Source organism: Taudactylus pleione, unplaced genomic scaffold (genome assembly GCF_031769625.1).
Source record: "Taudactylus pleione unplaced genomic scaffold, aTauple2 ptg000265l, whole genome shotgun sequence".
In the NCBI taxonomy this organism is placed as follows: Eukaryota; Metazoa; Chordata; class Amphibia; order Anura; family Myobatrachidae; genus Taudactylus; species Taudactylus pleione.
Genome location: NW_028284667.1, coordinates 541,640 through 558,236, shown reverse-complemented (window position 1 = coordinate 558,236; position 16,597 = coordinate 541,640). Strand labels below are relative to the sequence as shown.

The 16,597-nt window shown below is 45.4% G+C and overlaps 1 protein-coding gene across 1 annotated transcript in view; it reads right to left on the bottom strand.

The window, feature by feature from the left end:
* CIP2A (cellular inhibitor of PP2A) overlaps positions 1-16,597 on the bottom strand; it is an 86,972-nt gene that overhangs the window by 48,766 nt on the left and 21,609 nt on the right. The window contains exon 4 of the mRNA XM_088481106.1: positions 5,615-5,709. Within this exon, the coding sequence (XP_088337232.1) occupies positions 5,615-5,709 (95 nt within the window). The remainder of the gene's footprint in view (positions 1-5,614; positions 5,710-16,597) is intronic.

Here is a 16,597-nt window from a genome sequence, read left to right as displayed (position 1 = left end):
TTAACTATTAAAGTTTAATATCCATCATGTCAATTATTCTCATTCTGGTATTATTTCAAGATCACATTTTCTCATAGTATGCTCTATGTTTTTAACACTGGTTATGACATTCAGGAGAACACAAATTGGATGTTTTTATAACAATTTAAAGAGATATGTGAACTATACCCAGGAAATCATGCATAGCTTCCCTATCACAGCAAACAAGCAGATAGTGTACCCAAGCCAAGCTAGCTCACTTACTGGGTAGGGTGGGAGTGGCTCCAGTGCGGGGTGGACCGGGGATGACAAAATGGACTTGTGGAAGTGGAGCCCCAATGGGATCCTTCTTTTGGCAGGGGTGTCTTGTTAAAATATAGCCAATTGACGTTTAAATAGCTTCATTAGCATCCTTACAAGTTCACCTTAAGGTTCTACATCAGGGCTCGACAAATCCCGGGCGCCAGGTCGCCATGGCGACCAAGTATTGTAACCTGGCGACTGGATTTTGTGTTAGCTTCCACAGGACTGACAGTGTGACGTGTAGAGGTGGGTGGCCAGCAAGCCGGGACAGTGGCTATGCCCGAGTTTTGGATGCACTGTGCCGCTCAGCTGGGGAGGACGTGGATACCAGAGTCAGGACTGAGCCAGGGAGGATGCAGTGTAATTCAGGGGCACTTCGGTGACTGCACCGTGCCTGACGTACATACGAGGCTGTGCCTCCAGTCACCCTTGGGACCTTTGTGGAGTGAGCCTACTGGCTGCATCGCCGTTTGCATTGTTGTCACATCAGTGCTGTACTGTAACCAGCACCTGGCTGTTAGCTTCGGTAGAGAAGGGAGCGCTGACTACTGTGCTTTATGAGAGAGGTCTCAGCAGCTTTGGCACGTGGCACCACAGCGGTCCCAGACTCCGGCATCCAAAGTGAAAAATCAGCGCAGCGGCAGCCATGAAACACAGTAAAGCTGGGCATCCACTATTCAATTATCTGTCAGATATCTGTCCAATCTGGCTGGTTGGAATGAAAACCTGGTAATGTATGGGAGCAAATGACAATTGTCCTTTTGCTCACAAACACTGGAAAATAGCCAAAAATGGTTGTTCAGACAAATTGTTTAAAACACATGAATTTAACCAATTTGACATTTTTTTTGTCCTTTTTTCAGTGTTTAAAACCATATGATCAACTGTCATTTGCTCCCATACATTACCAGGTTTTCATTCCAACCAGCCAGATTGGATAGATATCTGACAGAAAATTGTATAGTGGATGCCCAGCTTTTGACTTGTTGTTTCTGGCTGCACATTAACACTGTGCCACATCCATAACGTCTTGGCTTTCTGCTGTGCCTTATTTGGGGCCGGTCCTAAAGCCAGTCTGTGCACTATTCAGCTACTCCCCCCCCACCCATCCTTGCACCAGACCATAATTTTACTTAAATTAATATGTCTGCAGTGGACAATTTCACTAAGGGCTTCCACTGACAAAAGGGGACTTGTGTACTTTATGGACTCATTGGGCTCGATTCAATTGAGCGCGATGTAAATAGCGCCGGGAGATAGTTCCCGGAGCTATTCAATCCATCGCGATGTTAGGTCGGGGAAGGCTCGTTCTTGCGCCTTAAACAGGGTTTTTAGGCGCGAGAATGGGCATTCCCCAACCTAACTTCCCGGCGCGATGCTGTTTTCCCCGGCGCGAAGGGCAGAAAACAGTCTCGTGCCGGGACTTTTGTCGGATTTCTGCTCTCATCCCCGGGGGGATGCGAGAAGAAATCCAATAGTCGGACTTGGCAGCGCGGTGTATTGAATAGCTCCGGGAGCTCACTCCCGGCGCTATTCACATCGTATAGAATAGAATCGTGCCCATTGCAGAGAGAACCCAATCAAAATGTTTTAAATGGTACTTGTGTAGTTTACGTACACAAGAACCAAAAGTTGCCCCCACCTAAAGAAGAAAGTTGTCCGCTCGCCATGCTTCGGGCTCGGTGACTCGCTACAAGGTTATATTCCCCCTCTATGCCCACTTGGATGGTAGGGAATGACGCTGGACACTGGCTGATGACATCAGGGTCCTCTCCGTGAATTGGATTTAGACATTACAACGATTGATGATAATAATAATAATAATAATAAGTGTAGGACACTTGGGTTCGCTCTGCAATGAGCACGTAAAGTACACAAGTACCGATAAAAGTATTATTAATTGGGGACCCTACCGTGCGGCATGAGATGAACCAGGGGCCACGCCGTGCGGCATGAGATGAACCGGGGGCCCTGCCGTGCGGCATGAGATGAATTTGGGGCAGTACTTGTTTATACTATACATTGGACACAAGAGATTAGCATGTGGCTGGGTCTGATGGGCATTGAAGAGGCATGTGTTGTGGTCTAATGGCATGTGGGGAGGTCTGGTGGGGCATTAAAAGGGCTTGTTTGGTGGTCTATACAAGATCTCATATTTTGGTTGGTGATGATGAGCTGGCTCCTAAACATTTACACTGGCTTCTAGATTTCAATAAAATTTGTCAAGCCTTGTTCTACATAGAGTACATACAGTCAGGTGCATAAATAATGGGACATTGACAGAATTTTCATATTTTGGCCACTATTCACCACCACAATGGCTTTGAAATGAAACAAACAAGATGTGCTTTAACTGTAGACTTTCAGATTTAATTTGAGGGTAATTACATCCAATTCAGGTGAACGGTGTAGGAATTACAACGGTTTCTATATGTGCCTCCCACTTTTCAAGGGGCCAAAAGTAATGGGAGCATCAACTCAAAAGCCATTTCATGGACAGGTGTAGGCTAGTCCCTCGTTATTTCATTATCAATTAAGCAGGTAAAAGGTCTGGAGTTGATTCTAGGTGTGACATTTGCATTTGGAATCAGTTGCTGTCGATTCTCAATATGAGATCCAAAGAGCTGTCACTATCAGTGAAGCAAGCCATCATTAGGCTGAAAAATCAAAACAAACCCATCAGAGAGATTGCAAAAACATTAGGTGTGGCCAAATCAACTGTTTGGAACATTCTTAAAAAGAATGAAAAAACGCACCGGAGAGATCAGTAACACCAAAAGACCCGGAAGACCACGGAAAACAACTGTAGTGGATGACAGAAGAATTATTTCCCTGGTGAAGAAAAACCCCTTCACAACAGTTGGCCAAATCAAGAACACTCTCCAGGAGGTAGGTGTATATGTGTCAAAATCAACAATTAAGAGAAGATTTCACAAGAGTGAATATAGAGGGTTCACCACAAGATGTAAACCATTGTTGAGCCACAAAAACAGGAAGACCAGATTAGAGTTTGCCAAACAACATCTAAAAAAGCCATTACAGTTCTGGAACAACATCCTATGGACAGAATAGACAAAGATCAACTTGTACCACAGTAATGGGAAGAGAAGAGTATGGAGAAGGAAAGGAACTGCTCATGATTCAAAACATACCACCTCATCAGTGAAGCATGGTGGTGGTAGTGTCATGGCGTGGGCATGTATGGCTGCCAATGGAACTGGTTCCCTTGTATTTATTGATGATGTGACGGCTGACAAAAGCAGCAGAATGAATTATGAAGTGTTTCAGGCAATATTATATGCTCATATTCAGTCAAATGCTTCCGAACTCATTGGACGGCACTTCACAGTGCAGATGGACAATGACCCGAAGCATACTGCAAAAGCAACCAAAGAGTTTTTTAAGGCTAAAAAGTGGAATGTTATGCAATGGCCAAGTCAATCCCCTGACCTGAATCCGATTGAGCATGCATTTCACTTGATGAAGACAAAACTGAAGGGAAAATGCCCCAAGAACAAGCAGGAACTGAAGACATTTGCAGTAGAGGCCTGGCAGAGCATCACCAGGGATGAAACCCAGCGTCTGGTGATGTCTATGCGTTCCAGACTTCAGGCTGTAATTGCCTGCAAAGGATTTGCAACAAAGTATTAAAAAGTGAAAGTTAGATTTAGGATTGTTTAGTTTGTCCCATTACTTTTGGCCCCTTAAAAAGTGGATGGCACATATAGAAACCGTTGTAATTCCTACACCGTTCACCTGATTTGGATGCAATTACCCTCAAATTAAATCTGAAAGTCTGCAGTTAAGGCACATCTTGTTTGTTTCATTTCAAAGCCATTGTGGTGGTGAATAGAGGCCAAAATATGAAAATTCTGTCAATGTCCCAATATTTATGCACCTGACTATCTCTCAAGCTCAAATAGCATATGGTGCCTGAAGAAACAGTTTGTTGTCCAAAGTGCACTGTACAGGATGCATTATTTTTTAATAATTTCTGGACATGTGGCAAAATAGCCACGTTTTGGTATAAAGTTGTCACCTTTTTCAATCAGGTATTTTCTTTACATTTAATGAAATACCCTGTAGCTTTTCTCTGCCTTAGTTTCTCAGATTGGAATCTAGGCTCTAAGAAAAGGTAAATGGTTTCGATTCTGACTGTTATTCTCACTGAAGCAAAGAAGGGGATTTTGAAACACTGGCCGAAAAGATCCTCTCTCGCATTGGCTGAAGTTAAAAATATGCTTCTTCGTACTCTGTATTTTGAACGCCAAGCCACTCTTCCCGATATTGAAAACGTGTATAGCGTTTATATAAAAAAATGGGGTACTTATATTGACGGAATGGAAGCGGATACTCATATACAGAAACTTTATGAAAATACCTCTTGGTTTTTATATAAACAAATTGATGCCTCCTCTTAAACTTTAAACTCACAATCGCTTTATTATGTTAATCAAATAATTCTGTTTTTATTTTTTATATCATTAGGTCTCTCGCCACATAAATATATATATCTGTAGATGTAAAGTCTTGTCTCCCCCTACCTCTTGTTTTACTCCCTTTTACATGGTCTTATTTTTTTGTATTCTATTTTTATGAATATTCTTAGTTCTAATATGTGATGTATTCATGATTCAATTGCATTGTGAATCTTACGTTGATTCATGGATGCGACTTGTATGGTTGTTTTTTTCTGATATTTCGATACTAAAAGAGTTTAAAAAAATTTATAATTTTGTGCTACCAAGGTAGTGTAGTGTAGTGTAAAGAGAGAGTGACAACAAATTAGCAGATTCCAAGATTATACTTTGTTATTTCCATATTGATTCTGTAAACCCACGACCATCCCTTTAACTACATGAGCAAGTCATATACCTGAATGCAAAATTCAACAGTGCAGTGACACTCAAAGAAATTATACTGTGAACAATGTATGCATTATTAAAAAGACTAATGGGGCCCATACATCTGCGAAGTATTACCGCAATTCCCTGTTCTACAGACATGATGCCAGGGAAATTCAACATGTTGAAAAGTGTAAAAATTCCCCTATCCGAAAATGGTTGGAAATCGGGGAGTTGACGATTTTTAGCATGGTGAATTTCCCCGCTCCACCAATGGATAGCCGATCATCGATGTCCGCGGATCGAGTCCAAAGAACTGAGAACCTTGGCTCATGTGTATAGGCCCTTACGTCAATGAAAAACTTTATTTTACCTTGTTTGGAACATACATACATTTTTATTTGTCATGGTCTCTATTTTATACATCTGCAACAGTAAAATTATCTGTGAATGTTCAATGCAAATACATATTTTTTGAGTAGACTTACATTCTGCTCATCAAGAATGAAATTAATTCCTCAATATTGACACTTGCATGCAAAACTCTTACATTGTAGGTTAATCTTTGCAGCAGCTGAATGCTCTAAGAAGAAAAAAAACGAAATAATAATCCAGTAAATTAAAACACATTGACAGCTTATTAAAAGAATACATCTGAAAACTTACTCCCCTCAAGCACACTTGTTTGTTGGATATGTAATGCCTTTATGTAATTTAATTGTGTAGTTAATGTATCAGAAACATGTGTTATGCTGGCCATACACGCTGCAATTATCGGGACTATCCGCCCGATATCGGCGGATCGCCGCGATAATTGTAGCGTGGGGGGGGGGGGGCGACCGAGGGTTAAATATTGCTCGGTCGGGCATGCTGGATTGTCCAGCATGCCCGTCCGATGAGATATTACCCGGTAAACTGTCGTCCGCATCGGGCAGTGTATGACCAGCGCAGCCAACAGACAGACATTTCCTGTGTTCCTTCCTACGTAAGGAACAGGGAAATGTCTCCTCCCCCGGGGGCGGAGCCCGGATGTCGGGCTATACACTGAGATTTCTCTCACAGTGTATGCCGCGGACATCTGCGGCTGGCAGCCGGCCAGATAAAATGTCTGTCGGTCTGACAGACATTTTATCTGGCAGTGTATGCCCAGCATTAGTCTACTACTTAAACCCCTTTAGCTGCTGAGAGTTCTCTCACCCCTGTGCGGAGTCTATTTTGTGACATTTGTGCTCATCACATTCCAACACCAATAACTGATTTATTAATGCAGTACCCACACACATTTTTATTTTATTTATATTTAAACCGTAATTTACTACTTTGAGGTTCTTGTATTGGTATTAAATTCACCTTTACAAAAAGCAAGCTTTAAAAATAACTAAAAAATAAATTTCTCTCAAAAATGATGGTGGATATTTGGTTATTTTCACTGTCTTTATTTAATAGATTATTTTGTCTAGAAATAATCCAGTAGCCCTGCCAATTTTTTTTTTTTAACGCAATCTGTTTTATTGAAATACATCATCAGCAGTAGACATAGAAAAATAAGAGTTATGGTAGACTTTACATTGATAACTTTTTCTGCGAGGTCCATAGGGATAATGTGGTTGGAGTGATCCAGGCACCGCACAGTTAAGCTTTCAGCTCCCTGGATGCCCCATGGTCGTCCTCCACATATACTCTGCCCCCGGCCACAAGCATTCAGTTCTGTAAACAAGCTCAAGGCAGGAGAAGGAAAGGGGGGGGGGGGGTTTGGGGAAGGAAGAAACTCTCAGAAAATGAGGGAATCCGTGCCCGAAAGAAAAGTTACCCAATAAAGCCAGGTGCGTCAGGGTGGGTGCCCTGTGGACCTTGAAGAAAAAAAAAAAAAAAGAGGTATAAATGGCAAGTCTACCATAACTCTTATTTTCTTCTTCAGGGTCCATAGGGATCTACAGGGATACCATGGGGATGTGCAAAATCGTAAAACCTAAGAAAAAGTGTGGACAGAAGACCACGTGGCTGCCTTACACAATTGTTCAGCATAGGCACCACGACTAAAAGCCCACGATGGCCCCACAGACCGGGTAGAATGTCAGTGTTCTCCCCAGAAACAATTTCCAGCCAGGTGGCATCAAGAAGTAGCCGGGTGGGGGCGTTCGCAAAAATAAAATGTTTTAAATCCTGACCTTATAATGATTTAAACTTGAAATAACAATTTATATATTAATTCTCCTCTTCTTAGAGGCCCAGATACTATCCCCAGGCTACACAGAATATATTTTTTATACAGCTCTACAAATACCGGCCCCACTTGTAGGCTCTCTTTAATCAGTTCAGGTGACTGTTCCAGCCTGAACTATTATACAGGAGGAGGGATCTTTGCATGTCGGCCTTACACCGCCCCTGCACTGTGATGGATAACTACCCCCTACCCCAATGCCACATCCCCTGCTTGGCACTCTCCCCTGACCCAATGCAGTGTTCCCTGCCCGGCACCTCCCCCTTATTGTCGGTGGACACTGAGCCTCCAATGTGAAGAACGTGACGTCGGTGCAGCTCAGCATCGCATCCGGCATCCGTGGCAACAAGGACACATTGAAGGTGACCAGGAATACTGTGCCACAATCAAAAGGTCGCCCAGATATGGTAGTATTCAGATTCCCTGACGCCTGAGGAAGGCTGTCATAACCGCCATTATTTTGGTGAAGACCCGAGGGGCCGTTGATAGACCAAAGGGCAGTGTCTGAATTTGGTAGTAATGTTGGAGGACAGCAAACATAAAAATTGTTGGTGGGATGGCATAATAGGCACATGCAGATACACATCCTGAATGTTCAGGGAAGCCATAAAATCCCCAGGTTCCATTGGCAAAATAATAGACCGAAAAGTCTCCATACAGAACTTGGGTACACGGATGAACTTGTTGAGGGTTTTCAGGATTTAGAATAGCGCTATGAGACCCATTCGGTTTCTGAACCAAAAATAGATTGGAATAATAACCCCTTCCTTGTTGACCCACAGGAACAGGGATTATCACCCCAGCCCGCAACAGGGAGTAAATAGCCTCCTATAGGTCCAAGGCCTTTATAGAATCTGATTGGAGAGTGGTGCAAAAAAACGTCTGGGGAGGATGCCCCAGGAAAATGAGGGCATAACCGAGAGACTACTTTTCAGACCCAGGCGTCTGTTTGATACCAGTAGTACGCAAATTGAAGAAGTCGGCCTCCCATCCTGGGATCCCCCAGGAGGTGGCCCGCATCATCAGGCAGGGGGTTTGTCGTCCGGCTTAGAAGCTGGACGTCTGGCTGGGCCAGGACCTTTTAGTTTGCTGCTTGGTTGTCCTGTGAGAACTAGACGGCCTGGAGGAAGACTGTTCTTTTGCTCGTCCCCAAGGACGAAAGGAACAAAAAGAAGACTGCCTATATTTCAACGTAGCTGTTGATGGCAGACCAGCAGATTTTGAAGATGCCAGCATATCAATTCTCATCTAATTCTGCTCCAAAAAGTATAATCCCCCCAAAAAGGTAAGGATTAAGGATTCCAGAGCCTTCTTTGACCCTGTATCTGCTGTCCTGGACCTTAACCAAAGGGCCCTACGAGCAACAACAGATGCTATCGATGCTTTAGAAGCCAAGAGACCAGCATCTATTGCAGCTTCTCCCAAATAGGAGGCCACTTCCCGTATGTGGGAGATATATGTCAGCTGTTCTCTGGTAGCATTTGGTAGAGTATCTTCCAATGCCACGTCCAGTCTTCAACAGCCTTGGCTACCCAAGCCCCAGTCATAGACAATAGCTGGATCGTGTAACAGCTCCAGATTATGAAAATACTGCTTTAGGACATGTTTCAAATTTTATATCTTTAGGATCTTTAAGAGATGAGGTTGTCGGAATAGGCAACGTAGCATTCCTGACTAAATGTGTCACATGAGCATCCACAGTAGGACGGATTTCCCACTTAGTACATTCAGTAGCTGGGAAAGGATACAAATATGCTAATCTTTTCGTAACATGGAACAGTGTATCCAGTTACTCCATGCCTCTTCCATAAGTTCAGTGAGCTGCTCAGATTTATGAAACTCAGCTTTTACCACCTTCTTTCTAGGAGCCGATTCATCATCCTGTATATTTAGGAGTGATCTAACCGCCCTCACCAAAGGAACATCCACTGTAGAAGGACGGTCCTCCTCTCCCGAGCTAGACCCTGGAGAAGAACCCGACACATCATCTGATTCCTCCGATGATGCGTCTGAATCTATATGCTGAGCAGACTGATTAAAATAGATACCCTCCGCTTAGACGCCTTAGTGACGACCGGTCTGTTTGCAACAGCCGACTGAGCCATACTGGACTTGAGTGGGCATAAACATCCACCCAGGAAGGATGTATAGGTGGAGCAAACATAGCATGCTGCGGGTATCCCAGTGTGGGAGCAGCCAAACAATCCACTAGCTGAGTCATCGCCTGAGACAAGGAGGGCACCCAAGATGGCTTTTGTACAGGGGCTGGTATACTGGACAGGTGAGTTGGTTCTTTATACAGGATGGTTTGTGTGCTGTCTGTTGTAAAGTCCTTAGGGTATAAGCTCGCCAAACAGGATTTACATAAAACCAGCACAGGGGCCTCCGCCTCCTGTTTCCCTTTATCTTTTGACATATCAATTATAAAGCTAACAATGCAATGCAATGTGACAGCCTTCACAAATAAGTAAATGTGAAGTACCAAGGAAAACCCCCACACAGTCAGAAAATAAAAGGCAGCATCAACACAGCAGCTATCAAACAGTCACATACAATGCATATATAATTAAGTTGCCATACACCCTGTATAAACTACTCAAACGCGAGGCTTGGTAGGAAATAGAGCACTATATACTGACCCTGGCGGAGGTAGACTGAGTCGCATTACATGCATCTTAATTCAGTTGCTCAGCACTGCTAATTCAAAAACATAAAAATATAACAAAAAACAAAAGCTTGGGACTGCCTAAGCAGTCCCATGTTACAAAGGTGCGGCTGAATCCTGCTGCACCAAACGAACAACTGAATGCCTGTGGCTGGGTATATTTGGAGGAGGACCTTGAGGCATCCTGGGAGCTGAAAGCTTAACTTTTTAGTGCCTGGATCACTCCAACCACATTATCCCCCATGGTATTCCTGTGGATCCCTATGGACCCTGAAGAAGAAAAGGCACATACAGGTCGTACTGATAATAGACAAGGCCGATAAAACAAAAGTTTTACATTACATTAAGATAAAATATAAAGATCGACCATTGCTCAGCCTAAATCAAATCAAGGAGTAAACTATGAATAGTATCAGATTAATAAGAAAACACATCAAAAACGTGTAAAAACAGGATTTTGGTACTTACCGATAAATCCCTTTCTCCGATTCCACAGGGGACACTGGAGTTCAAGACAGTGGGGTATAGACGGTGGTAGAGCAGAGCCTGGCACTTTAAATAATTCTGAAGTGTGACTGGCTCCTCCCCCTCTATGCCCCATCAGCCCCAGTTTTAAGAACTGAGCCCGAGAGGAGACTGTAGACAACAGGAAAATGAGGAGAAGGAGAAGACCACAGAACGGAACAATACCGACTGAAGGAGAACAGAGGAACCCACTGCAGGGAACACATGCAGTCACACAACTAGATAAGGACCCAACAAAACGGCAGGAACGCAGCGCTGGGCGGGCGTCCAGTGTCCCCTGTGGAATCGGAGAAAGGGATTTATCGGTAAGTACCAAAATCCTGTTTTCTCCTTCATCCACTAGGGGACACTGGAGTTCAAGACAGTGGGGACGTCCCAAAGCCAACCTCCCGGGTGGGAAGCGCGGAGAACTTGCAGACCTTTCGGCCAACCGAAACAGGGACAGCCCAAGACTGGAGGCATGTCGTAGAGCCAGGAGACAATCAGAGCTCCTTGCTGAACAGTCACAGACATTCCACAACTTACAGCGTAAATTCAATGGAATACGGCTAGGGAGTAGCCGCAGATGAGAAGCATCAAAACACCGTAAGCTCAGCCAAAAACAGACCAAGCAAGACCGCTGGGAGCAGAAAACCCCAACTAGAATCCATAGAATGGCAGTGACATGAGAACAACACTCGAGAAAACCGTACCAGCGACAACTACAGGAAGCTGCAACAGTCTCAGACAGCAGAATCCCAGCACTGCGGGACATCAATCATATAGATAAAAGTATAATGATACCAATATACAGAGACGGAGCTGAACCTGTCCACAGACTCCTAACCAAGCAAACAAGGAGGCAAGAGTCACGACCTAACAGTCGCCCTGAACCATTCTCGAGGTCCAACTACTAAAGGGTTGGTAACCAGTGGAAGGTTTAGACCATAGAAGTTGTCAACGAGTGGCGATCCCACTGGGCATGAGGCGGATACGAGAGGATTGAGACTACAATTCCTTCCAGTGGGTCAGACGGCAGTACCACCCCTCCTGTCAAACAGCAGACAACTTCCTACATGATGGTAGAGTGTAATCAGTACCAACTACTGTCCTGAACATAGTATGAAAACACCCAGGATACCCTTAGCAGAAAAAGAGCACGGATGCCACCTCCACCCAGGGAGAGTTACCAATATAGGGAAGTATCCCATCCGCAAGGCTAAAGCACTAGGACAACTATGAAGGTACCATTCAGGTACCTGTCAGTGTGCTGAATTTATCAACAGATACTGAACAGGAAACAAACCAGGCCCGCTGTATGGAACATAGAGACTGTCACACTTTATAGTAAAGATGTGCATTAGCCCATAGATGCGCTTCAGTCCATAAACCCAACAGATTCCAGTAGAATAGGGTCACAAATCTCAATGTTACAACTATGCACCTACACACCAGGAAAGCTCTAAAGTGTACAGCCAACTGATCTAAAAGAACTGAAGGCTGCTAGGACAGCAGCTAGGGTGCGTAAGAGAGAATAACAGGATGCATGAAAAGGAAGCATCTTCCGAGGTATTAGTGGGGTAAGCCCGCTTACCTGTGAGCGTCCAGAAGCCCTCTGGACGCTATGTAGAATGTCACTGACCTTATTCATCTCACAGCAACCCACCACGACAGGTACAGAGAGTAGCCTCAGTGGGCAAAGGTCAATGCTCTACAGCACGGACTTCAGTCTGGAGATGTTGCAGAAGAAAATACTGTAGAAACTAGCAAATTGTTAGTGGAGACAAGAAGGCCGTACAACAGGACGCTATACCTGAGCCTGTTCCATTAGGGATATGTATCCATATAGAGATTACACATACCCCAAAAACGGTCTGCTAGTGTATCCTTACATTAACACTTATAATGGTGAAGTGTGTATTACGCCCACAATCTGATACAACCCAGGCCAGACCCTGCCTATATCGGCGGGTGGCCCTAGGCCTCATGTAAATTAACTAAATAAGCCATGAGGATGGAATAGATCCTGGATTCTCTATGTACTGATAGGAAATGTACCCAAGGGACCTTCAGATACCCATTTTATTGAGATATGCGACAAGACAATAATATAAAGTACCAGAATCGATACTGGGAAAGGTACCTGTACATAGACATAGAATGCGTTAATTATCCCAAGTAAGAAGAGATATATATATGTAGTGATAACGCCAGTCAGGGCCAAAAACAGATTTCTCCAATTATTAGGAAAATTCATACAAGGAACGGGAATATATCAGTATATATACACATACACACACAAACATAGCTGCATGAAAAGGCAAACTCTTTGAAAGGAAGAGTTAGTACCGACATAGTAAGTCACTTGTCAAACTCCTGCACCAGGAGATCAGCACGCTACATACATATACATATATACACACACACACACACACACACACACACACACACACACACACATCCCGCAATAGGAGATCAGCATGCTATATCTATATATACACACACTGCATTCCTAGTGTCTTACAAGTTGGTTACTAAGTGCGCCCTAGAGTGTAGTTGTAATTAATAGGTCCCCCGAAGTGGACGCCGTAGATATAGGCTGATGGAAACAGGACTATAACCCGAGGCGGGTGTAAGTACATATCCTTATATACATGTGTGGACATACAGGAAGGCCCCAGGACATGTATAGAGTCCATACTAGAAGCAATGCCGTAGGAGCCTGTGACTATCCTATGTAAGCTGCAGAACATGACTCTAGTCTATAGAGTATGGATATAACAGACAGCTTCTGGTAAACCCTGGCAGCTTTTCAGACGTGGAATAATATGTACCTTAATGATTGTGGAAGTATAGGCATACCTACACATATCCATAATTATATACATATACACACACACCACCCAATCCCTAGGGAGAGATGGTGTAAGCGGAGTTATAGAACAAACTACCGGATCAGGAGAGTCCAGCCTCTCATCGCAGCATCCTCTTTAAATATGCTAGGTATCAGGCATAAAACTGAGAAGAACATATCCTACCGCTGCTTTAATGGTAAGGAGAAGAAGCAAAATATATAATATATATATATATATATATATATATATATACACACACATACATACATATACACACACACATATATATTATATATATATATATATACACATATATATACATATATACACACACACACACACACAAATCCCCACATGCCTACGCGTACCTACATACAAGATTAGTAGGTGACGATATAATTTGAAAATATGAGATATGGTAAGAACTTACCCTTGTTATCTCTATTTCTACGAAGTCCATAGGGTTCCACAGGATACCTTGGGGTATAGGTGTGACGTCAGTCGCAGGGCACCAAAGAGTTAAGCTTTCAGCCTCCCAGGATGCACTAGGTCCCCCTCCTATACCCCGCCCCCGGGCCAAGGCACCTCAGTTAGTTACCAAGCCATAGGCCGGAGGAGGATTAGGAAGAGAGAGAACAAAGATCTGGACACATACAAGAATCACATTCTCACCAGAGGGAGACGGAAAACCGGTGACCAGAGCAAAGCCCATCTGCAGCACAGGTGCGACAGGGCGGGAGTCCTGTGGAACCCTATGGACTTCGTAGAAATAGAGATAACAAGGGTAAGTTCTTACCATATCTCATATTTTCTACTTCAGGGTCCATAGGGTATCCACAGGATACCTTGGGGATGTCCCAAAGCAGTATCCTTTAAGGGTGGGGACGCTCCTGTGCAGAAAGGAGAATCCGCCGCCCGAAGGAAGCATCCTGAGAGGCGAAGGTGTCAAACCTGTAATACCTCACGAAGGTATGGACAGAAGACCACGTAGCAGCCTTGCAGATCTGAACTGCCGAGGCACCACGTCGAGCTGCCCACGAAGGACCCACAGACCTAGTGGAATGAGCCTTCAGAGAAGGAGGGACCGGTAGGCCTTCATGAAGATAAGCTTCAGAAATAGCCATACGGATCCAGGCTGCCAAAGTTTGCTTTGAAGCAGGCCAACCCTTTTTACAGAAGCCATAGAGGACAAACAAAGCGTCCGACTTCCTAAACGAAGAAGTGCGGTCAACATAAGTCCTTAAGGCCCGCACAACAGCCAAAGAGGCCTCACCCACGGAAAGACCCGGTGAGTTAAAGGCCGGAACAACTATTTCCTCGTTAACATGAAACTGGGAAACAACTTTGGGAAGAAACTCGGGCCGAGTGCGGAGCACTGCCCTGTTCCCATGAAAAACCAAGAAAGGGGGTCTACAAGAAAGAGCCCCTAACTCAGAAACACGTCTGGCCGAAGCAATGGCCAGAAGGAAAACAGTCTTAGCTGTTAGCCATTTAATATCCACTGAGCCCAGTGGTTCAAACGGCGGTCCTTGGAGAGCCCTCAGGACCACAGCCAAATCCCAAGGCGCCACAGGTGGAACAAAGGGCGGCTGAATACGGAGAACACCTTGCATAAAGGTGCGCACATCCGGGATTGTAGCAATCCTATGGTGAAACCAGACAGATAGGGCCGAAACCTGTACCTTCAAAGAAGCAAGGCGAAGCCCATGATCTAGCCCCGCTTGCAGGAAGGCGAGAATCCGAGACAGACGAAACTCCCGCGGTGCATAACCTCTCGGTCGACACCACTGGAAGAACGTATGCCACACGCGATGGTATATCCTCGCGGAAGACGGTTTCCGAGCTCGTAACATGGTACGCACCACAGAGCTGGAAAACCCCCGGGACCTCAGCATGGCCGTCTCAACAGCCACGCCGTCAAAGACAGCCGAGTCTGGTCCGGGTGAAGACAAGGACCCTGAGACAGAAGGTCCGGTCGTAGCGGCAACCGCAGAGGACTGTCCACGGACAGACCCTGAAGGTCTGAGAACCAGTGCCGTCTGGGCCACGCGGGAGCTATCAACAGGAGCGTCCCTCCTTCCTGTTTGAATTTCCGGATTACCCGTGGAAGAAGGGAGACCGGAGGGAACAGGTATGCGAACCTGAACGTCCACCGGACGGACAGAGCATCCACCAGAGACGCCCCTTCGTCTCTTGTGCGAGACCCGTACACCGGTAACTTGTTGTTGTGCCGGGACGCCATGAGGTCGATTTTTGGAAGACCCCACCTGTCCACCAGTAGTTGAAAAACGTCCGGGTGCAGGGACCATTCCCCTGGATGAACGTCCTGGCGACTTAGAAAGTCCGCCTCCCAATTTAGCACTCCCGGGATGAAGACCGCTGATATGGCCGGTAGATTGCGCTCCGCCCAAACCAGGATCCGAGAGACCTCTACGAGAGCCGCCCGACTGCGAGTTCCTCCTTGCCTGTTTATGTAGGCCACGGTGGTAGCATTGTCCGACTGGACCTGCACCGGGTGACCCTGGAGAAACCGCTGTGCCTGCAGGAGAGCATTGAAGACCGCACGGAGTTCCAAGATATTTATTGGAAGCTCCGCTTCTGTCAGCGTCCACCTGCCCTGGAACAAGTGTGGACCCGAAACTGCTCCCCAGCCCCGAAGACTGGCGTCCGTTGTCAACAGGACCCAATTTGGAACCCAGAACGGACGTCCCTTGTTGAGGTGGGTCGTCTTTAACCACCACGCAAGGGACAGGCGAACCTCCGGGGTGAGCACAATCGTCTGGAACTTCAGAGACTGAGGCAGCCCGTTCCACTTGGATAGGATCAGGTGCTGCAGAGGTCTGGAGTGAAACTGGGCGTATTCCACCATGTCGAACACCGACACCATGGAGCCCAGTAACCTCATCACCGAGTGTAAGGACACCCGGCGGCTGTGCAGACAACTGCGCACCCTTGATTGTAAAGCAGAGATCTTGTCCTCCGTCACGAAGATCCTTTGCTGTCCCGAGTCCAATAAGGCTCCAAGATGCAGAATCCTCCGAGACGGGATTAGAGTGGACTTCTGCCAGTTGATTAGCCAGCCGTGCCGTTGCAGCAGTGCAATGGTCAGGTCCAAGTGGTGTAACAGGAGCTCTGGAGATCCTGCCACCAATAACAGGTCGTCCAAGTACGGCAACATGCGGACTCCTTGCAGCCGCAGAGAAGCCGCCATGACCGCCATCACCTT